Source organism: Symphodus melops (assembly GCF_947650265.1).
Source record: "Symphodus melops genome assembly, chromosome: 12".
Classification (NCBI taxonomy): Eukaryota; Metazoa; Chordata; class Actinopteri; order Labriformes; family Labridae; genus Symphodus; species Symphodus melops.
The window spans coordinates 15045614-15070149 of NC_136702.1; the positions used below are offsets into that span (position 1 = coordinate 15045614).

Here is a 24536-nt window from a genome sequence, read left to right on the forward strand (position 1 = left end):
TGGGTAGGAGGTTGAGAGGAGTGGAGTGGAGGAGTTCAAGGGTAAGGAGAGGAGAAGTGGAGGCTGGAGAGGATGCCAACAACAGTGTACCTCACTTATATCTTTAACTGCACGGTTTAATCTCAGGAGACAGGTTGAGACAATAGGTGATCGAAGTTGAGGAGTAATGCAACATGTTACGTTTGGAGTTGTATGTATTATTTTATGAGTGAAAGCTTGACCGTGTCACACAGTCTGCAGTGGTTTTCCCGATGTTAATTAAAAATTCCACAGGGGCATTATGCACTCGATCAGACTGTCTCTTGTTTGCCTTATACTTCTGATATTTATGAACGTAACAGACCCAGAACATTGCCAGATTTCTTTACTGCTAATGTTTGCATATTTCACATCATTTATTGGGCTATTTTAAGGGGTGCTCTCTGATTACAAGTACATTAATGTCATTTTAGGTTTGCACACATAAGTGTGGGTCAAACGTGAAAAGATTAATTGATAAATAATTGAGTGAAATAATTGTGCTGATCTGATGGTGAAGTAACCAGGCCCTATTCCCAAGGTGGTTCATAGCTATTATTTAGAGGCAGTGCCATTATAAAATAATATTTTAAAGCTGAGACTTAACCTAAACAATCCAGTAACTTGTGATGTTAGGTTGATAAATCAAAGTATAATGGACTCATAAGAGGTTAATTACAAACATAAATATTACACATCATCATTTGTAAAACTGTAAAAATGCATATTAGAACTACCAAAGACTTTATAAAGTAATTGTTAATAGATGAATTACAATCGTCATTTCAACCGTTTTCATGCCAAATCTGAAATGGCCTTCAGCAATAAGGTGACCATTTTAAATATGCATGAATGTATGTAAAACAAGAACTTTCAAAAATATATATATTTAGCATTTGTAATCAATCAAATAAGATTTTGTTCATATTAAAACCTTGCTCCACATTTATATTAGCAGTTGTGACGAGGATCCAGATGAAGCTATAGATATCTCTGATATCAATATTTAGGTTATTATGAAAAAGATTTTTTAAGTATTCAAAGCAGCAGAAAAAAGGTGCCTTTGTAAAATGACATTGTATCTTTGCCGGGGCAACTCATAAAAAACATTCTTTATGAAATTGATTGCTGTTGTGTTATTTTATGAAGATCATTTACCATTTTCCACTTATGCAACTCAGTCAAATGTATCAAAAGTGTTCCTTTAGCAGGGGGAGGATGCTAGAAAGCACAGTTGTTTCCAAATTGAAATCAAGGACTGTAATAAGTTAAAAAAAAAAAAAATCAAGTACATCAGGTTAGAGAACATGGTTTGTACAGTATATGTCCCTCTCCTTGATAGATAAGGATAAGGATAAACTTTATTGATCCCCCAATGGGGGAAATTTGGGTGATTACAATAGCTCCAAAAAACAGTAAAACAGGGAATATAAACAGCATCAAATAGCAAAAAGAAAAAAAGAACAGCTATGAGCCAGTTTACATTAATTAAATACAGGGGTTAAAGAAAAAATACAATAGACTTAAATAATACAAGGCATAAACACTATAAACAGCATAAACAGTATGATACAAGGCAGATGTCAATGTAAAGAAGTAAGTAGGCCGGGAATGCCATAAAGAGAGACAGTAAAATGAGGGAAACCAAAGCCTGGGAAGGATGAAAGAGCATGTATTGCTTGCTCTCCTCCTGATAGACCCAGCTGGCTATTCATTACTCCCGTAACGCCGGCTAGTGTCAGTTATATTACTGCAAAGCCTTTCCTGACTGACGTCCAAGAGTGGGGGGAGAAAAATGGCTGCAAAATACTGCTCAATGTCCTGGGAGAAAACAAGGGAGGGGCTGTGATGGATGGGTGTGTTTGACCCAGGCGGAGTGGAAGTAAGAGTTGGGTCTCTTCCAGATGAGACAGGAAGTCGGCAGAGTCCCTGCCCCTCTGCCCAGAGCATCCCAGCCTTGTCAGGATGAGAGGCATCTCGCTAAGCTGCCTGCGTCAGTGCTTCTATCACTTGTGTCAAAACAGACGCTCTCCATATTCAACAGATAGAACTGGACCTCACGTGATGGGAATACAGATACAGGCCATCAATTGAGTTTGTGACAGGCCTGATGTCAGCATGAGGGCACTCACAGCCATAGCTCTCTGTAGAATTCCCCAAAACAACATTATTTGAGCATCAGACAGCTTTGAGGGGGATTTTATGCCCCATATAGCTTGAGAGTTGGAATGCATTGTAAAAAAATAGTATTAGGTTCGCAGCAAAAATATTGTCTACAGCTACCATTCAGAAGACGTGTGGGATTTTATTGATATGTCTATTTCCATTCCTATTCTGATTACTCACCTTTATGTTGACTGGAAAGAGATGTTATCTTGCACTACGCTGTAGTCAAGCTCTCGTTCTCTGCATGTGTAGTATAACTGATTAACAGAAAACACAAAACACAACATCCATTGTTCTGAAAATAGCTTTAATGAATTTAATATTTGATATCTATATTCTTATCAAAATAGTAATAATCATTTGTTTTAATGTAATTTTCAACACATTCTATACTTGTGGATTATTTTAGCAGATTTGAGTATGCACTATTTAATACAATATGGACTTAAAGGTCAAAGGTTTTCCTCTGACCTTTTCAACACTATTTCATGACACGTTCTAGGGGCCCTCATACATCAGGCTTTGCATACAATTTGAGGCTTATGACATTTTTGCTCCAACAAATCCATTGCGATCTCCAGATATGCTAAAGTCTTTTGTGAGTTATTTTTGTAAAATAAAATGTGTATATTTAACAAACATAAATAGAAAATGAAAACACAACTAATGTATATTAAATGTATATTAAAGATTGTTCATTGATTTTAAGATTTTTATAGCTAATATTTTTTTCTAAAAGATTGATTGACTGTATTGTTTTAAATCATTTTTTAAATGAAAAAAGGATGGGTTATGGTGCAACAATTTCGTTTGTTGATATTTCATTTTGCAAGTATCATGATTCGGTTTATGTAAATGTTTACTATTGCCTTGTTTTGGGATGTGAGGGTAAACTATACAGATTAAACATGTTCATTTAAAAGTGAAAACAGACAAATAGGTGTGCAAATCTTTTGGCAGATGTAAGAGAAAGAAAAAGAGAAGTAAGTCAACACAGGTTTATAACCACATCAATATTCTTTAAAATAAATCTGAGGAATAAAACATTAAGTAACTTAAGAAAAAAAATGTCTAAAATAATGTGTGTTGTATATTATTTAGACATATGCATGAATGTTTGAATTTATATTTTTCATTAAGGATGCCGATGGTCGCCAATTTTAATTGTTAATTTCCAATGTCTCCTATGAGTGCACTGTGGAGGAAGGTTACTACTGTACCTGTTCTGCAAACATTCAACAGGATCATCCAGTGCCGCTTCAGTATCCTGTTGAATGCGTGACGTACATTTTGCTGACGTCACAAGGTTGACGTTTGCGGAAGCAGGTCGTTGCCTTAGCTTGTGCACTCAAAACCAAAACAGAGACGATGTTTTCCTATTAAAATCTCCAAAGGATTCAGAATTGAAATCCATCTTTCGTTTTGAATCTGTCGGTTGGATTGACCGGTTTTACACTGTGTTTGTCAGACGATCGAGAAGTAGCTGAGCTTCGACCGAGATGGAGGTAATGTCACTGTCGATGAATTAGCTGAAGCTAGGATGCAATAACTGAATGTTTTCTGTTTAACATCATGAAGTGAGCCTGTAATGTAAAGTTCAGTTGTTTGTAATAGTGACTTTAGCTCCAGTTTGACTGAGAGGCTACACAGGCTGCTATCACTCAGTTAGCATTTCACTCACAGGACGCATTCCAATTAGAATATTTATACCCAATATGAAGCTCATTGGTGAAACACACTATAGTCTTCTTCCACAACATGCAAAGCTTTCAGACTTAGGTGACACCCACGTGTCTTTGGCCTCAAGTGAATTTGAAGAGATGAACAAACTACTTAAAACCCGAATTTAATTTTTAACTTGAGTTATATTTAATTAAAAATAAGCTCCTGATGACACGTTTGTGGAGAAAGTGACTTAATCTAGCCCTGTGCCGACGAGCAGAGCAGCACTAAACCTCAGTGATTTTTTTAAATGCCTGCTGAGCTCAATGAAGGACTGCTCTTTGACTGGACGTTTTATGTCAGTTAGTAAACGCCTTTAAAATATGTATCATGCATGGCAGAGTTGACATCATTTTCTATTTGAGCTTGGTCTGTTGCATTCTGCTTACGTTGTTTGGTGTATAATTGCGTCTTTTTCTTTTCTAATGATTCAGGACCCGGGTGGTACTGGACCAGAGTCGGTGGCTCCATCACCAGGAGGTACCGCCAAGTCGAAGGTAACACACATCTGCATGCACTTATTATTCAGGCTATTGCTTTTTGAACATATTTCAGAATTTGTATATTAACATGTTTCATTGTTAGAAATGTGATTGCTCTCGTTTCCTTTATGTTATTTATTCTCAGCTGGACACATTGTCCAAAGATGACCTTATCAAGTTTGCAAAGAAGCAGATGGCTGCTATGCAAAAGATGAAGAGCAGATGTGCAGGTAGGTAGATGTACGCTCTGTAAAAACGTGCTTCCTTTTTTTGTTTTCTGTGGGCCAGTAATATAAACCAATTTGACATTTATTCACTTTTCAGATTTGGAGAAAGAAGTTGAATCATTTAAACAACAACCTAAAAACAATACCACCAGCTCAGATGATTTTGCTCTGATACAGGTCGGTTCTGTGGAATCTGAAATGTCTGCTGCAAATATTTGCTTCTAAGTATTTGCCTTTCTGCATACTGTGAGTCATTTGGTTACGTGTGTAACAGGAGCTGACAGAGAGGATGGATGTCTTGCTGCTGGAGAAGGCTGAAACTCAGCAAAGTCTTGCACTGTCTCGTAAGGATCTAGAGAGGACGAAGCAGCAAGCCAAGGTGAAATACAACAGCGTACTGTGCATGCCCTGGTAACAGTCCAACCTCTGGACCCCCAACAGTTTGTCAAAACGTACCTGCATGGAGAAGCCGTGTTGAAGACAAGCTCCGCTGATGTTTCCGAAAACATTATTCTTATTTTAGTGTTTGAACGGCTGCCAATCACATGAACCAAAGTGTGATGATGTCGATTGTTTTTTTCCCCCAATCAATTTGGGTCTGTTTAAAACTTTGATAATTTTTTTTTTTTGTTTTTTTTTTGAGTTTTGTACAAATTAAAATACCAAATATTTGTTTTTATAAGATAAGTTTGTACACATATGTAACACTAGTTGTCCAGCTGAATTTTACTGGGTTGCTCTTTGCACTGTATGATAAATTGTTGCATTTCTGTAAATGTTTAGCACATCTTACTAAATGTTTATTTTTTGTGCAGGATGATCTAGCTGCCCTGAAAGAGGAGCTTAACAATGTAATAGAGGAGCACCAACAGAAGATCAAGACCCTAGAGAGCAGCATTGAGGAATCAAACAACAAACACCAAGAAGAAGTTATTTGTTTCCAGAAGTTGCTGAAAGAGCGAGAAGAAAGTGACAGGGAGAGAGAGAGTGAAAGAGAGAGGAAGCGTCTGGCTGAACACGCCGCACCAAAAGAGAGCACTGAAGAAGTCCGTCGTCACTTCGAAGCTCAACTGGAAACCCTTAGAGCAGAACTGGGGGCAATCCAGGAGCACAATTCGAAGGAGTTAACTGAAGTGCAGGAGAGCCACCAAAGGGAGCTGACAGAGGCCCAGCAGGAGGCGGAGAACCTGCGGGAGGAGCTGGCTCAGAAGAGTCTGCAGCACGAGGAGGAAATGAGGGCTCTGGAGGAGGACTGTGAAATCGAGAGAGAGCGTCTTCTTTTGCTGCACGAGGAGTTGACAGAGCAGCTCGCTCTCAAAGGTATAACATTGATAAAGGTCAGAACAGGTGAAGGCTGCACAATGTTTTCCACCCATCCTTTATGTCAACATGAAGCCCGACCAGTTCAAGAGAGCAGTGGAGACATTGTACTTTTTTTCTATATCGAAATTATAACATACTTCCCTTAAAGGAAGGGCAGGTGATGTCCTCCAGAGCCACTTCTTAAGATTTTGGTTAAAATTGTCTTGAAGTCCTGACAGTAATTTATAATTCATGTGCTCTGTAGCAGTTGTAAACACGTAAAAACTTCGACCAATGGCTGCACTCAGTGCGCGTTTTATGAACCAATCACGCCTCCCCGTCTCCCTGCTCGTTCTCTACCCCATGCATGCACGAGCCCACACTCAAAGCATGAGCTGAAATCCGCTTCGGATTCAAATCACTTTAAGCTAATTTTACTTTTTTTTTTTATTTCCAGACAGCTACCTGCAGGATGTTCAAGAGGAAGAGGAGGAGCCTGCCCGTGGTTCAGGAATCGCCAAAATGCTGGAGCTGTCGGGCGTCACTCAGGTTGACTCCAGCCACGGAGACGGAGAGGAGACTGAGACCGGGAAACTGAAAGCGGCCTTGGAAGACCTTCAAGCCCAGAACACCATGTTTCAGGACGAGCTCACCCTGCTCAGTAATGTGAAAGGTGAGCTGGAAGCCGAGCTGGAGAGGACCAAAGAGGAGTTCCAGTTAGAGAAAGAAGAGCTAGAGTTCAAAATCAACGAACTGCAGATGAGCCGAGACGGTGCTCTCAATGAGCAAGCCGTAACCCTGGACCCTGAGCCAGAGGAAGCTGGGGGAGAGTTCCGGCAACAGAGTGAAGAGCACAAAGATGAAGAGCACAAAGATGAAGAGGAATCTCCTTCGTTAAAATCCAAAGAGTCTGCAACGCTTTCGGAGAACCAAAATCTTCTAAGTCTAGAGGAGTTGAGGGGTCAGTGTGAGGCCTTGACCGTGGAGAGGGACTCCGCCCTGACTGAGCGACAACACATGAGAGAAATCCTGCAAGGTGTTGAGGCAGAACTGGCAGAGAGAGCAAAAGGGTTTGATCTCCAGTGCAAAGCAATGAAGGAACAAGGAACAAACAATGAGAGGGAATTCCAAAACGAGATAGAAGCGCTTACCCGGGAGAAGAGTGAGGTGCTGGAAAGGGTGAGAGCGGTTAGTGAGGAGAAAAACACCCTAGAGGAGAGCATACGAGACCTGAAGCTGCAGCTTGAAGGGTCAGCAGGGGAGGAGCAGAAACTCCGATCCACCGTAGAGGAACAAACAACTTTGGCCTGTGAGCTTAAGCAGTCCGTGGTGGAACTGACCAAGCTGAAGGAGGAGATCCTCTCCCAGCTGCAGATGGCGGAAAACGTGACTCAGGATCTTCAAGAGGAAGTCACCGTACTCAGTGAGGAGAAGAACAAATTGCAGTCCCACCTTCAGCAAAGAGAAGAGGAGATTCAAAGTATGAATGAGGAGAAGACGAAGGAAATCCAGAGGCTGCTGGAAGAGAAGGAGAGGGAGGCCCTATTGTATCGAGGGGAGAAAGAGAAAGAGTTAGAGAGCCTGAAAAAGGAGAAGGAAGAAGAAGTGCAGCTGAAAGAGGAGAGGGAAGAGACGGCAGAGGGTCTGAAAGAGGAGTTGGAAAAAAGGCAGGAAAAAATGTGTGCCTTCGAGGTGACTATTAAAGAACTCTCCGCTGAAAATACTCACCTCCATCAGAAATTGGAGGAGGCATCCTCTGGGCTTTCTGAAGCCCAGGAAACAAGGGAGCTTTTGGGCTCCAAACTGGAAGCTCTGGAAGCTCAGCTCGAGCAGGAGACGAAGGAAAAACATGAAGGGGAAGCAAAGTTGAAGTCACTGGCAGAGGAGGCAGAGCAGGCCCGTGCCACCGTCAGAGCTTTGGAGGCAAAACAGGGCGAAGTACTCCAGAACACCAGTGGAGAAGCCGAGGCGCTCCGAGCACGTGTGAATGAGCTGGAAAAGGAGAGGAGCCGGTTGATGATCAGCCTTGAGGAGGCTCGAGGAGAAGTGACTGTAGAGGATGTACAAAAGGAGCTCCAGGCTCATATTACAGACTTGGAACAGGAGAGGAACATGTTGAGAAACAACCTGGAGGAGGTGCTGAAGGACACCAAGGCGCTGCAGAAAGACCTGGAGGAAATGAAGGCAGCCAATGAGAGGGTTAGCATGGAGAACCAAAAGCTGCAGGACCAAATCCCTCTGATGACTCAGGAGGGAGAAGAGGACGGGGGAGCGGAGGGTCGGATGGAGAATATGGAGAAAGAGAGGAGAGAGCTCAGAGAGCAGCTGATGGAGAAAGACTCACTCATATCTCAGCTGAAGAGTGAGATGTCCTCTCTCCAGGTGAGTGGAGCTCTGGATAGTTCAGATTCTTTTCTGAATAAGCCAGTCGACATTTTCTACATAGTCAGCTTCATGCTCATAGTTTTCATGTTACATCTTATTAATGATGCCTGGTTTTTCGTCAATTCATTTGCAGTGGAAAGGGACGACGTTTAAAGGTCCCATATTATGCCCTTTTTCAAGTTCATATATCTAATTTATGTGACAACTTTGATGCATGATATACTCTTCATTTTGCGCTCCAGTAATTTTTTATTTTTTTTATTATTATTATTTTTTTTTTCAAAGACTTTCTTTGCTTTTGAATTGATTGGACAACTCTACGGAGACAGTGTGAAAAGGACATGTAGGAAGAGAGAGTTGGGGAAAGAAATTCACCAAGTAGTGTCAGGACCGGGAGTCAAACCGGCAACCAGTGAAATAGGACTCAGCACGTGGAGTCCCTGCTCTACTAACCGAGCTCAACCAGCGTGAAATCTTTCTGTGATGGAAATCATGAGCATGTTTTATGATTTGCAAAAGTATTGAATGGAGTAAGTCTATTTTTTTGACTCTTTCTTTTTTTCTTCATCCCTCTTTTAGGAATATGAAACTCGATTCTCCTCTTCTAATGAAAGTGCGAGCAGTGAGATCACAGAGAAAATAGGTACTGAAGTGACTCTTTTACTAAGTAACCTTTTGACCCACACCCATTATCCTTTCAGAAATCTTTTTCTTATTAGGATACATTTTGCAGCTGCCAAACAAATGATTAAACACTTACTCAGACCCCTGTCATAACTGTTGCTCCCGGCAGCTCTTCTGGAGAAAGAACACAAAGAAAAGGACGAGAAGATGAACAAAATTAAAGCTGTCGCCATTAAAGCCAAGAAGGAGCTGGACATCAGTAAGAAAGAGGTACAGTGAAGTGTAACATCTTACAGGCACAGAGGAGCTTCCGATCATTACAATAACAAAAGACGAATCTCTGCCACTCCTTCCTCACCAACCCCGAAGAAAACGAACTCCGCATTAACCGTAGTCAAGACGACCGGTCGAAAGAGACCCAAGAAAGAGAATAAGTTAACCCACGGTGTATCCAAGTACAATTCACATGACGCTTTCATCATGGCAGCACATACAGCAACAGTTCTGTAGCTTTAAGTAGCAGCTCCCACTTCACTGTGTAGCAGTCTTTGTCGTATCGTTTCCCCGGCAACGATAAACATGTCATGTCGTTCATGGAGGCTCTGTGACGGCGGCCGCCTCGTTACAACTTTAAAATAAAGGATGTCTCTAACTTTGATAACTGTTGGAAATATTTGAAGTCATCTAAGTACTTAACAACAACAACCAAAAATATAGTTAATTATATATATTGTATAAAGTTAATGTTGAGTAATTTAGATATTTTAATGTAAACATTCGATTAAAGGTCCACAAGGTGTAAGTTTAAATTGTGAATGTCCGTTTATTTTTTAACCACATGAACATGAGAAGCTATTTACAAAATAAAGGACGTATTTAAATGTTAAACTATCAGAGGGGAAAACTGAAGTAAAGTAAAACAAGAATGTTACTTTGTAATAAAATATTAAAGAAGTATGTTCATCAACGATGCTGCGAGACCCTCCTCTTCATAAAGTGTTTATTTTCAAAAGTCAGTGTTTCATGTGCCAGACAATAGATATGGATGGATTTTAGTTTTAGTTTGATTAATCAAACAAACGTGTTTTACAGGTTGCAACCCTCAAGGAAGAAGTGGCATCACTGAAAGCAGAGAAGGAGAAAGTCAGCAGCTCTGTGAAAGATATCATCCATGGTGCTGAAGGCTACAAGGTGGGAGAGGACACTTTGACGAGATCCTGTTAAAGTTCTTTCACCTTTGTCATCTTTTTGACTGCTGTTTCTTACAATGATGTGCTGCCATGTAGATATTCAGCTAAATAAGTCATTGTAAGTCACAAATAAATTATTCAGGTACAAAGGAAAATGGCCTCATTTCAGCTTGAAGGAAACAATTTATGAATGTCAGCTCAGTGGTTATTAAATAGTGAATTATAATGCTTGTTACTCTTGTAGTATAGATGAATTCAAACGTATAACAGTACTTATACTTGAAAACACGTACAACCCCATGTCCTAAAAAGTGTGGACGCTGTTGACATCCATGCAGTTCTTCTTGCAGCAATAATTATACGACTAAGATTTGTGATGAGTGATCGTTTAGCATTACCCACGCGCAAATCATTCCTCTTGTCTGAAAGAAAATGTAAATGTAGGTTGTCTGTGTAACAGACGTTAAACATACGGTAAACCAAAAAGGAAACTGACAGTGTTGGCAGTTGAGCATCTGGTTAATTGTATTGCATTGCTCACCTGTTTGCTAATTAGCGAGCATTAGCATGCTTTCTTTGAAATGGACTTTTTGTGAAACGATGCTCCGAGAGCTTTTCATAAAAAAAAGCCCCCAGAGTGCACTGTGCTTTACGAGCGTGTCTCCATTAGAGGAAAAGCCACTCTGGTGTTTCAAATGACAGTTTGTCCCTCACTCAATGTAAATGCAGCTGAAACCTAAGATGCATTGTGTTTACCTTCACTGAGCCTAAAGTAATGAATGAATACACTGTAAGTGTGTGTGGATGTGTGTGTGTGTGTGTGTGTGTGTGTGTGTAGAACCTGCAGATAGATTACGACACGCAGACAGAGCTGCTGGATAAGGAGAGAGAGAAGGTGGAGGCGGGCGAGAGACAGATTGCCGAGCTGACCAAACGACTCAGCAGTGCTGTCACACAGGTAACAAAGCTACGCTCCCACACCTTAAAAATAACAAACACACAAACTGCTCTCCCCCTCCCACTAAATCTTAGCAGTGCCACTTTGTCCGGCAATACGTCTCAACAGTACTATTCACATAACTCAGTTTTCATCTGATTTACAGTGAGTCATTTCAGCCGGCGACGCCTCAGCCAGCTTTGCCTGACAGCCCGGCACTCACTAATAGCCCATCAGATGTAACTGGGTGAGCGAGGGAGAAATGTTCTTTGTATATACTTTTCTCCCCGAGCTCATAACTGTTTCTCTCCAGTGAGAGAACAACAGGCAGGTAAATGGAGCGGAGTATAGCCTCCATCTGCTGTATGCTGGTGCAACACTATTTAGTGAGGCACAGGTTTATTCCTGTGTGCTCTTGTGGTTCTCAGGGGGGGGCGTGCAGGCAGACTGAAAGCTAGCCAGGTATCTTAAGATGACGTCTAGCCATCTCTGTTTACTCATCATAGATTCAGTGTTTTGGCTGACAGATGACGGGAGGTGGCTGCTGCTGCTGCTGCTGCTGCGGCTGCTGCGGCTGCTTCAGTGTTGCTCGCAGAGAAATCCCTCAAGAGTCTGCGGCTGTCAGTTTTGCACGACTGACTTTTTAAATGCGTCGTGTGGTTTCTCGAGGTTTGTCGGGTTCGCTCGCATTTCCAGGAGAATTATCAAAACAATTAACACAACGTTCTCTCAGAGGGAATCTTCTTTTTTCAGTGATTTTTTTCTCTTTTTGATAGAACACGTTCAAACCGCACAATGTGATTCTCATGGAAACGTACACATGCATTTTAGCTCATCATTAACCAACACGATTTAAGGGAGCATGATTAAAGGACCGGAACCTGGTGAAAGGCAGACAGCATTTTGCTTGTTCAGTTGGAAAATATGTGGGTCCAAACCGTGCCTCTTCATGCAAGTTGGCTTTTTGAAGTCGTTGTACATCTCGTCAGTAGTTAAAATAATATTCACATGAGATGCCAGTCAACACAGCCCTTTATTGAGAAACAGGCCAGCGCATGAGCATGGAAACTAGGCTGTAGATCCCTGCAGACGGGTCAGCTGGTCCACTCTGTAAAACCAAAGACGGTACATAGAAGTGTACGCTTGACTAGAATTTATTTAAGAACTCTACTTTGCTGTCAGAAAGCCACTTTGTGTTTCAGGACTATTTGTGCGACCCAACACATGCGCGGTCCTCACATTAATTGTATTGGTGAAAAACTTCAGTCCTGAGTTGCACATCTATATTTTTCATGTTGCAGGGACAGTATAAGCATGAGGGGGTTTTTTTATGCTTTTACAGATGGAAACTGTAAGCAGTGAGAAAGAAGACCTGCTGGCCAGCATCGAGACCCAAAGGAGCGTGGTGAGGAAGCTGGAAGCCCAAAACCAGGAGCTGCAAAGACAGTCTGACTGCCTTGACAGAGACCTGCTGGCTGAGAGAGCAATGAAAGAGCAGAAGATCAAGGTAAAACAAATAAAGAGAGCTGGACAGTCTGTACTCTGTACTAGTTATAGTGGTCACGTTCCACTTCAGAAAATGAATGAAAAATATTCAAATACAACGTACGTATTCTGTTCCCTTGTGCATTTTGTTCGCTCGCTCCTCAAGGACTTGTCATCTGCCACGAAGGAAGTAGAGGAGCTGACAGCCCAGCTATGCAAGCAGCAGCAGCAGTCTCAGCAGACTGCCCAGGAGCTGGAGCAGCTACGCAAGGTACACACACAGACACAAACACACACACACACACACACACACACACACACAAACAGCCTCTCAGACACCACCGTCTCTGAGGGCCTGTCCAGTCAAGCGACTGGACTGGTGATGGCCGGCCTGCAGCTACAGCAGCACCTCTCAGATAGAAAGAGAGCAGTTGTAGCCCACAGGACAAGAGCTGCTGTTACTTTTCCATTAGTGGAGAGAGGTCCGATAGTACAGCAGTGAACATGGAAACTGCCAGGAGAAAAAGACTCTGTCATGTGTCCACTTGAGAGAACAGTCCGACAAACTAGAGTTTTAAGTGTACACACTGGATGGTTGAGTATAACGTATAATAATACATCATAGAGTCATCTAGTTTAAAAAATTGCTCTATTTTAAAAACTGTATAAATAAAATGACAGAGAGGGGGATAACTTTCAAGCTATGTTCCCTGTAAATAAATGTCGACTCTGCCTGCAGGACGCGCAGCAGAGCTCTCTGCTGGACATGGAGATGGCCGACTACGAACGGCTGGTGAAGGAACTCAACGCCACTCTCCTGCATAAAGATGAACGTGTGGAAGAGTTGAAGACCCAGATAAACACGCTGACCCAGAAGGAGGATACGCTTAAACAGGAAGTCGGTACGTATATGATTTGCCCGTGAACCTGCTCCGAGGTCTAAGTGTGCACAGCCTGTAAAGTTTCCTCTGGGATCGGCCCAAAAAGATCCCAAAGACCGTTGAAAGATAAGGTAACATGTGATGGTAAACTTGTACTCATCCTGCAGAGCCACAGTATTTACTGTGTCACTGCAGGGCCCGCAGTCTTTCTTTTTCCTTGTTGATCTGCCCTGTCGAGCTGATTAATGGATGCACAATACGGAAAACAATGTCCCTTAATAAAGCCTAAAGTATGACAATATGTTTCACCTTAATTCTGTGTGTATCTGTGTGTGTCTGTACGGTTGGTTATTTCTGTCTGCAGAGGCTTTGAAGTCCCAGCTGGACCAGGGGGAGGAGAAGACCTCCAAGATGAAACAGCTGCTGGTGAAGACCAAAAAGGACCTGGCCGATGCCAAGACACAGGTCTGTTCTGTGTGTCTGTGTGTGTGTGTGTCGGTGTTCCTCAGTGTGCCATAACTTGTGTGTAACATTTCTGTCTGATGATTGTAAATAGTTTTGTGCGGTCGAGTGTGAGCATGATTGTGAGGGAGTCCTTGAAGATGTTGACATCAGTTAGTCATGTTTTGCCATGTTTAAGTATATGGGGTGATGCATTTACATTTTCACCGTGTGTGTGTTTGTGTTTCTGTATATTTGTGTCTGTGTGCATGCAGGAAAGCTCCCTCATGATGCTGCAGGCCTCTCTAAAGGGGGAGCTGGAGGCTAACCAACAGCAGCTAGAAAGCTGCAAGGTAACACATGCAGCCCTTCTCCTCTGATGAAATGCAGTTGAACAAATCAACATCCCAGTCAAATACGAGTCACATTTAAAAGTCTCGTGTGTTGCGCGTTTTAAGATCGACGTGTGCGAGCTGACGGCTGAGCGCCACCGTCTGCAGGAGCAACTTAGGTCTGCCTTGGAACAGCATCAAAGAAGCAGCAGCTCCATGCAGCAAAGGATCAGCAGCCTGCAGCAAGAGAGAGATACTGCTAAGGTACACTCAGATCACATGTATTCATTGACGTAAGGGACAAATACATTTTCTGCAACACCTTCAAAAACTCACATGTATTGAACAGATTCACTAAGTGAACAGAAGAGTGCATAGAATTGAAAGTTAACGCGTCGTTTTGTTGTTTCGTGCATATCCAGGCCGAGCTCACGTCAACAGCCGGAGAGTTTGAGAGTTACAAGGTGCGAGTCCACAATGTGCTCAAACAGCAGAAGAGTAAAACTACTTCCCTGAGTGAGGGAGACTCTGGCAAACTGGAGAGGTAAGGACAACAGCCGTGTGACGGATGTGCCTGACAAAGGAAGATACAGGGAGGCAGTCAGAGAGGTCAATGGAAATCGTGAATTCCTGTCAGTGTTTGAGGGATGTAGCCAAACCTACAGTGAGCAATGACACATTAGTTTTTGCTACAGCACTTTGATTGGGACACTGATGAAAACACTGAGTTTGAGGATCTTCCAGTCCAGACTGGCCTGAATGTGTTTTTTTTTCTTTTAACCCCTTGATGCCTATTGTTGCGAATTTGCATTAAACCGCTTCCGCTCCAAATGCAGCCAAAATAGCCTCCGTATTCCTCCACTGCTAGTTGATTCACTTACAATACATGCATAGGAACCTTTTGCAATCATGAGTTTGTCATAGGACCAGTCGGAGACATCCGTTTGATGTGCTATGTATGATCTATTTTTATGTAATATCTATTTATGTGATATTTTCAGATAAATGTTCTCAACTTAATTTAGCATCTACTTGAAAGCAGAAACACATGTAAAAAAATGTTTTGATACTTGGAAACAAATTCAGGCATCAAGGGGTTAACTAAAAAAAGACAATGACTTTTTAGCTGTTGCACAGAGATTTACAAAACAATAAATATCTGAACAGAAGTGGGCAAAATACAACAGATGTCACACATTTGAACATCAGAATCAGTTTTATTGCCCAGGTATGTTTATCACACAAGGAATTTAACTTAACTGGTAGACTGTGCTCTCTCTGTACAATGTAAACATTAAATAATAACAATTAGCTAAAAATATAAACGGGTAATTAAAGACTAACATGCACAAGACTAAATAATGAATATTGTGTGTGTGGCAGGGAGCAGTTGTCTTCCCAGGTAGAACAGCTGAGGTCCAGGCTGGCAGAGAGCCAGCAGAGCCTCCAGAGCAGCACAGCAGAGCTGCAGCAGCTCCAGACTGAACACGACACTCTGCTGGAGAGACACAACAAAATCCTCCAGGAGACCATCAGCAAGGAGGCAGAGCTTCGTGAGAGGTGAGATGGCTTGAGCCGATACAATCATGGAGGATTTATCGTAGTGTCTTGATGATTTTATTTTATTTTTTTCATTATTTTCACTTTCTTGAAGATGCTTTCCATAACAATATTCTACTAAGTGGGTTGTGTCAAAATGCTACCTTTAATTTCCTTTCACTCTCATGTTACCTCCAGGCTTCTGACAGTGCAGTCGGAGAACGTGGGCCTACGGTCAGATTTGACCCAGGCTCAAGCCGACCTCTCCTCCCAGGTCGAGTCTCAGAGACAGATATACAGGGACCAGCTACGGAAGCTGCAGGATGAACACCGGGCTACGGTGGAGACCCTGCAGGTCCAGCTGACCCGTGTTGAGGACCAACTCTTCAACCTGCAGAGCCAGAACAGTAAGCATGGAGGCAACGTTGACCCAGTTAAATTAAATCAATAAGTACATGACTAGGTTTCAAAGAGTGGCAGTACAAACCCAAAATCTGGGAATGATTTTACATTGATGGGAGAAGGATGATCCAAAATAAGATAATCCTTTATTCATCTCACGAGCGGAGAAATTTACGGAAAAATACGGACTGCTACTGAAATAGATAACCATAAGCTCAAAGGGGGCATCAGTGGTATCGTATAAAGAGAAGATCCATCAAAGTATGAAGTGTTCAGAAGTGTGTTTACTCTGCTGCTCTTTAAGAGAAATGACGGGAGAGAGAACAGAGGAGGTGGGTTGTTGTGGCGTGTTCATCAGAAGAGCAGCAGTGGAAACTCGTTCATCACCTCCCACACAGCTGCCCCTTGGAGTCAAGTGTGTGTGTGTGTGTGTGTGTGTGTGTGTGTGTTTCCCTCTCTCTCTGTCACTTCATTATGGCCAGGTGTTGGCAAGACTCCTCAGCTATGTTCCCGCCTCTCAGAGGGGCGAGCGGCTCACTGTGGCATCTGGAGAGACCCATCATTAGCTGCTCATGCACGCTAGCGATTGCCCGATGTGAACTCTCACAGGAAGTCAGATTGGAGACTTTTCATTGGGTCATTCTGATTGAACAGCAGTTAAAGATGCAAAATGGTTCACCTCCAGTGTTTTTCCATGTGGGCCGTAAAACTGGCTTTTTTGATCATTTTGACTTGACTTTTATTTCTATGAAAAAGCTACAACAATATAAAATAAAACATTATATCCTTCTATAATAAACTAGGGGAGGTGGGTAAACACTAACCTTTTATCAATGGTTCATCTGTCCTTATAGCCTGAAGCTAGTGTTGTTCATGGTAAAGATGACTTGAATTTCCCTCGGGATCAATAAAGTATCTATCTATCCATCTATCCATCTATCTGATGACAAATGTCCACATATAACTCCCTTTATCTTATCCATCTGCCAGGAGAAGGAGGATACTATGAAGTACAAGTAAAAGCTAGATATCTTTCTGATAATAGGAGTGAGCTTCTAAGGTTACTGATGGAATAACAGAATCAAGTCATTGGTGCGTGTATGAGAGGAGGTTGAGTGCCAGACTGGAGGTGGAAGGTGGGAGGATTGGTGTCGTGTCTGATCTTTGGGTTCTTGTTTCTTTGTCCACCTTCTTTCTCAACTCTAAAAAGGCCCCGTCATCTCCTCGCTCTCCTCACCCTGGTGTCTGTTTTTTTTTTTTTGGCTGAACTGTTTTGATGCCAGTGTGTGTCTGGTGCCCCCTCATGTCATAAAGTAGAAGCACACCCAATTGCAACTTTTTGTTGAATTAAGAATCTTCAAGGATTCGTCATTCTCTTTCAAAGGAGCAGAGGTCTCTGACAACAATTTGGCATTCTGTTGCCTTCTCTAAATATAGAGAAGGTGATAAATTAATGGATGGTTTACACAACAATCAGGAAGTATGGTATTCATCAAACGTTTTTACTGTAAATGTAAAACTTGTGGAAATTGGAACACAGATTCCCTGAAAGCAGCTTTAATGTTTCAAACTAAATGTTTCAATCTTGGCTTTAGTTGTTAAGTTAAGTTTTTAGACAGTAAAATGTAACCTTTTTCTTTGTTGGGGTTTTTGCCTGCTCTTAATCGTCTAACTATACCGTGTTTTACAAACATTCACACTTCTCAGGTTCAGTGTCGGTCCAGTCCAGCCGTAAAACCCTGAACTCCGACCCCCAGCGCAGAAACACTGATCAGAATCAGGCAGGGCTGCCTCTTATGACCCTCAGCGATCTCCAGTCTATGGCCAGAGAGGAGGGCGAGGGCATGGAGACAACAGAGACTGAGAGCCCCTCTCCTATTCTTTCACCTCTGCCATCTCTGGAACATCTTCTCACATCCCCAGACCCAAAACAAGGTGTGTTTGAAAGAAAAAGTGCACATTGACATTATAAAATCACCATATAGAACCACTTGTGTGTCACAAAGTGGCATGCATGGCACTTTAAACACACGGCAATCATCATTTATAGTTTGTTTCTCATCCTGCTGACTTTATTTGGGTCAAAGACTGGACACGTAGAAAGATATCCAATTGAGTATTTGATATCACTCTGGGGAATTTACATTTATAGAGCCATTTTTTCTTTAAATTCTAATTTTTTTCCTCCAGAGCCATTCGTTTGGAATGTGGAGCCTACTAAAGAAGAGCTCAGTCAAAAGCTGAGTACAGCCACTCGCAGTATGGAGCACATGAACAGCCTCCTGCACGAAACTGAGGCCACTAACGCTGTTCTCATGGAGCAGATCACTGTATGTATTTGTACACACACACACACACACACACACACACACACACACACACACACACACACACACACACACACACACACACACACACACACACACACACACACACACACACACACACACACACACACACACACACACACACACACACACACACAAAACCTATGCAAATGATTCAGTAATATATTCCACGTTTATTGCCTCAACATCATCAGCATTTTATGTTTTTATTAGGCATCAAGTAATACAAAGATTGCACTTTTAACCTTTAATTTTATTCAAATCAATTAATACATTTAAGTAAAAACTGAAGTACTGTTGTGGCAGCCAGGTGAAGTCTCATCTGTGGACCAATGTTTAAATTTGCCTCTAGTGTCAAACATGTTTGGAGCAAACAGTTTAAAGTGGCCGGTAAGCCCCAACAGTGATGTCAAACAGCCGAGCATTGTTCACAGTCCCTTCTTTGTCCAGAAGAAAGTAGAACTTGTGTCCTTTGACCCTAAGGGGGATGAATGAGGGAGACTCCTGTCTGTGAGCATGGCAGGCTACCTGGGACAGCGGGACTGTTAGTTTCCGGCCTTGGCCTGGTCCCAAAGGTGACTGTGTGCTCACGGTCACCATTTTCCCGCCTTGGTGTAAAACCACCTGGCTGACGGAGCGTCGACAAAACACAACCCCGAGCCCGACTATTCCAGCTCCTATCGCGAGACATCCCACCGTGAAGCCGTACCTCCAGCTGTTTGACCCCAGGTTCATCTCCACACTCCACAGTCCAGCTAGCCCGAATGTGGTGGATGCAGCCTTGGGGACATCTTTCTCCGTCGAGCCTCCTGTGTCTCTGAGCCCCGTGTAAGCGAAGTGACCCAAGTATGTCCAGAAGAGAAACTGGCCGCCGCAGAAGACCGAGAGGAGCCGGAAGAAGCGCGTCTTGTCGTGCTCGAACAGGGTGACATCTCTGGAGGGCTGGACGGACGAGCACAGCTGTCTCCGACCGACCAGTCCTGATGAACAAGGCACCCTTTTAACTCCGTTAGACATGCTGAGAAAAGCCCCAGTAGACATGGAAACACGAAAGACTCTGACATGTTGCTGAATGTTTAGGAGTCGACAATGTGTTGAGTAACACGTTACCGCCTCGCGCAGAAACCGTTCTAAACCCATTTCCGAAAAATAAAAAGGCTAACTATAACTTCCACACCTTGAATTTACCAATGGTCAAAAGTTTGCAATGTTTAACAGTTCGTTATCAAAACTTGAGTCACTAGCCAACTACGAGGACATACAGGAAGCCGCCATACTTGCTGTGTATGACGTAATGTATTGTGCTACGGCAAGTAGCAGGGACCAAAATAAATTTCCGCATGCATAAATGCTTAGGATGAATGAAGAACACAGCGAGTTTGTTGTTCTTTTCTTATTATAAGCTACACGTTGCAGTGCAGATGAGCTTTATCACTTAAACTAGTACTTCAACTCTGTACGGATATATTAAATCTTGACATTTTTCTTATTACGGACTTCTTTCAAGATGCAAGTTTTTTGTTTTGACAATCTAATGGCAAAACATCATGTCCACACACATTAAAGTGTACAGATATGAGCAAAAATGACATGTGACACTATATATATATATATGTATGTGTGTGTGTATATACATATATATATATTATATATATATATATATATATATGTGTGTGTGTATATACATATATATATATACTTCTTTTTGTTCATATCTTTACAATTAATGTCTGTGTGGACATGATTTTATTTATTTTTTTAACCAGGAAGAAAAACACTCATTGAGATTTAAAATCTCTTTTACAAGAGTGTCCTGGACAAAACATCCCAAAGCCCAGGGTGGTGTTGTTAACGTTTGCTGATGTGTTCTTTATTTTAGTTGTTGAAGAGTGAAGTTCGTCGTCTGGAGCGAAACCAGGAGAGGGAGAAGAGCGTGGCCAACCTGGAGTATCTGAAGAATGTCTTGATGCAGTTTATTTTTCTGCAATCTGGGAGCGAGAGGCAAGCACTCCTGCCTGTCATTCACACAATGCTTCAACTTAGTCCAGAAGAGAAGAGCAAACTGGCTGCCATAGCACAAGGTATGAACTTTGACTACAGGTTTGTCTGTTGCGAGAGAGCCTTTAGTTTTTTTTATATTCATAGTCTTCATGTTCAGCAAACAACAAAGAAATAAAATATGCCACAAGTTTGAGACTGTAAACCGTTTATAATCTTCAGAGTTGGGAAAAAAAACAAACATCTGTTCAGACAACTTGTCTGCTGAATTTGGTTTATTCTGCAACATTTATTAGAACCGAATTACACTGCCACAAATCTTATCATTCTGCATTGCACATAGAAAGCACAGGAGTGCACTCTGACCCAAAATCCCCATTCATTTTCTGTTAATCATGATTTTATTTTAGTTATTTTAGGATTTACCATGTGTCATTTTTTAAATTGTTGTTTTTTTTTGCAGGTGGGGAAGAAGGGTCTGTCAGTCGGGGGTCGGGCTGGTCCTCCTACCTCCACAGCTGGTCTGGAATCAGATAGAGTTGATAGTCAACCAAGCCAGCATATAGTCGCACAATGCTGACATGTTACAGGGCATTTTCTTATTAAATCCTAAACCAAGCAGAGATTTTGTGTCAACTGTGGGAGATGTACAGTCATGGACACTTACTAACTTCGGGGACCAGGGAGTATATCAGAGCAGACTGAGGAAGTGTGAGATAGAGATGGAACCAAACTCTTTGACATGAATACTGATTTAGATGCAGTGCAATATTAACATTATCCTCTTAAAAACTGAACATTGAACTGTGACACATTTCTGTCTTCCTTACAAATGACATGAGGGTTACATGTCCATGAAGTGTATCATTAGACATTACAAAGCACCGTTTGCATTATTAAAACTAAGAAGTAAATAAGACGAATAATTAACATATTGTGTAGCAATGAAATGTTTAATGCGTGGGAGGTGCACACAATGTTGGAGGTGAAGAGAATCAAAGAGATAACTAGTTAATAGTCAGATTATACTTGATCATCATTTTTTATTTCTCTAGCTGGGAGTTTAACTGTGTAGCACACTTACATAAGGATGACAGTGGCCTACAGCGAATGATTTAACAAACTGTTCCTTGTTCCAATTTTCAGGACATACTTCACTGTGAGATTATTAAATATGCTTTTACAGACCTAGACACGATATTTAAATTAAACTGGCCCAGTAGACAACTCTATCTCTGATTCAAATATCTAATATTGGTTTCCTTAAAATTAGAAGAGATTTAAATTGAACATGCCTAGGAAATAAAAATCCGCTCCAGAAATGGGCTGCAGCATGCTAACCCTCATGTGTGGTCTGTTTAAAGTCTTTCAGAATCTTCAAGTATAAAACAGTGCATTTCTACAGACTCGGGTTCACCTGACCAACATTGGCATCAATATCTAACGGCACTAGTTGTAATGTTTTTTTCTTACTGATTTGATTTCATTATTATTGCAGTTGCTCACAAATGCCTCGTCCGCTGAAATATGTTACAACTTCCTTGGGATTTGATTCATAATTTTCTCTCGTGATGGTTGGTTTGTGTCTATTTTAGTTTTTTTGGGGGTAGTTTGATGCAACAGTTTGTTGTACTCATCGCTATTTGAGGTATTTCAATGATTTATTTTACTTTATTTTACTGATTTAATTTACGTTTGTTTGTTTGTCTTTGGCTGCTGTTAAAACACTGAAGATGAAAGCTTTGCTGCACAGCAGTTTTGTCAATTGTTGAAGGATGACCCCTGTGACAGCAAGCACCTCAAACCCTACTCAAGTATCCCTGAGCAAGACTCCCTCCAAGGACCAATAGTGCTGCTTATTGCAGTGCCTGACCCTGTCCACTGATCTCTCTGTGGAGGAAAGGAAAGGATAATTAAATTAAATCCTCCTCCCTGTAGAGGTCACATCCACCCTCTCTTCATTACACAAATACATGCTTTGCTCTCGTCCTAGCAACGATAACTGATCATTTTCTCATTCCAGAGGCAGCTTTGTGTTACCTCTTAAGCATTACTGAATGTATTTTATTGACTGCTTTTATATTTATGATTATTAAAGTCAACAAAAAGCTATGAGAGATTACGTAAACTATAATGTCTGATCTGTGTACCAATGACCTGGGCATATACATTAAGTGAAATACCTGAGGTAAATGACTGATTTCAGAGAAAAGTCGTTTTTCATTTGCAAATGTAAACTAAAATAAAGTCGACGTGAATTAAGCAATTTGCCATTTGTTTTGCATTTAACTACTGATTTCTTGCAATGCTGTTTTATATGAAACATTGTCTTTTTTTACTAATCAGTCCATTTTATTTCATCTTAAGGATTTATGTTTGTAATAACCAGTTAAGGCATACACAGATTAACACCCAATATCTTAAGACAAACTAGACATTAAAGCACAAATTGTGAGTTTTCCTTGGACATATTGCCAGATTTGTTAATCGTTCATACTATCAATGTATGACAGTTTGTAATGTGAGCTGATGAGCGTCTATGTAGTTAAATATTTTCTTATGGAGTTCGTCATCCCTTTTTCAGAAGAAATGCGGGGGAGCGGTTTTCCTTTTAAGGAAATATATGTGGTTTCTCCAATCATGACGCATCAAGTGAAGGAAACAAAAAAAAGCTGCTGCCTCTACCACTGGACACAAAGGTAAAGTAGCCTATTCCATGTGGCGTCATTATTTTCACCTGATAAATGATTTATCATTCATCTTTTCTGCAGCGCTCTGTTCAATCAGTTGGAGTTAGAAGTCTAATTCTTAATGAACTTTGATCAAATGTGTCGTGAAGATTCCCACGTGGTTAAACAAACATTCTCACTGTAGACTTGTTCCCCCCTCATGCTCTTGAACTTGAGAGAATTTTCCAGTAAGAAAAGTCAGACAAACTAAATATCAACATGTAGGCTTCGTGCTTCATGAGTTCATGGTGTTAAAAAGAGCGGTGGATGAAGGATAGTTTTGCATTAATCCAACAAAACAGACGTCTCATCTGTCGAAACGAGCATTTCTTTTACTGACATCGCAGTGCTGCTTTTGCGATTTCCAAGCTTTAAAAGCTGTATTGTAAGCTCCAGCGGTGAAAACTCGTAGATGTGAAACTACCACAGATACACGCAAAGAAGAAAATTGACCGGATAATTCCCAAAATAAAAGCACTGTGTTTGCCATTCCTATCTGTCTTGGCAAATCACTGGTACCCTGCTCACAGTGTTTGCTAACATAATCCCAGAAAACATCAACCGTTTTGCATAGACACTGCACTTCTGTGGTCCAGAATACTAGATATATAAACCTCACTATAGGACCTCCATGCCATAATGTTTGAAATATGTGTTAATGTGACAGAGACAGGGACATGCTACAATAGTGGAATTGAACATGTTATCAGTTGCAGTGAAGCCCAAAGTATAGAAAAAAAAAACTCTCCAGGTTCTTAAATTAAATCTAAAGTTTAATAGAAAGACAGTGGGGCTCTTTAGTTCCAGCAGTATTCAGTCTGTATGGTCTGTAAGGACTTGGTTTGGGAACTGGAGGGTCGCCTGGTATTGGATCCTGTTTGTGCATGTGTATATTTCAGCCCATTTGTGTGTTGCACGAGTAGTACACCTTACGGGGCTCAAGCACAGTTACATTGCTCAGGGACTTGGAAAAGTGGCAGAACAACCTGCTGCAGTTTGGATACATTGTGCAGACCACCTGAGCTGGCATCATGGATCACCACGAAGAGACCAGACAGAAACACACTGTAGGCAACATCCCTGGACTCTTTTTCTAAAATGTAGCAGCAAATAAAAAAAAAAGAAAAAGAAACAACCAGGAGGGGAAAAAAGGTGAATCTTAATCTTACTAATGTCATTTAGTGTGACAGCTGGCCCTTTAGTGTTTAAACATTACATGATGCAATGTTGGGTAATGGAGATTAAAATAAGGTTTTGTTTTGTGAAGATGCTCCCGTACTAGTGTTCAATCATTTATTTGTTGTTTTTCATTGACTTTTCACTAATAG

The 24536-nt window shown here is 41.4% G+C and overlaps 2 protein-coding genes across 3 annotated transcripts; one reads left to right on the forward strand and one right to left on the reverse strand.

Moving 5' to 3' along the window:
• Positions 1-3414: 3414 nt before the first annotated feature.
• On the forward strand, positions 3415-22741 carry gcc2 (GRIP and coiled-coil domain containing 2; the record flags this gene model as incomplete). Of its 2 annotated transcripts, XM_079357656.1 has the most annotated exons (24): positions 3415-3689; positions 4341-4403; positions 4534-4618; positions 4713-4792; positions 4890-4994; positions 5431-5935; positions 6375-8299; positions 8882-8945; positions 9096-9196; positions 10019-10117; positions 10955-11074; positions 12396-12560; positions 12705-12809; positions 13278-13440; positions 13784-13884; positions 14136-14213; positions 14319-14456; positions 14615-14736; positions 15576-15752; positions 15930-16138; positions 17841-18068; positions 18324-18463; positions 20361-20562; positions 20943-22741. In XM_079357656.1, the coding sequence occupies 24 exons, from the start codon at positions 3684-3686 to the stop codon at positions 21014-21016; spliced, it is 5055 nt and encodes a 1684-aa protein (XP_079213782.1). In that variant the 3' UTR covers positions 21017-22741. The 2 variants fall into 2 exon arrangements, with proteins under 2 accessions (XP_079213782.1, XP_079213781.1); XM_079357655.1 differs by lacking the exon at positions 3415-3689 and having other exon boundaries at positions 4332-4403.
• tmem223 (transmembrane protein 223) lies at positions 18635-20018 on the reverse strand. Its single transcript, XM_079357657.1, has one exon. The coding sequence runs from the start codon at positions 19619-19621 to the stop codon at positions 18860-18862; it is 762 nt and encodes a 253-aa protein (XP_079213783.1). The 5' UTR covers positions 19622-20018; the 3' UTR covers positions 18635-18859.
• Positions 22742-24536: the final 1795 nt, after the last annotated feature.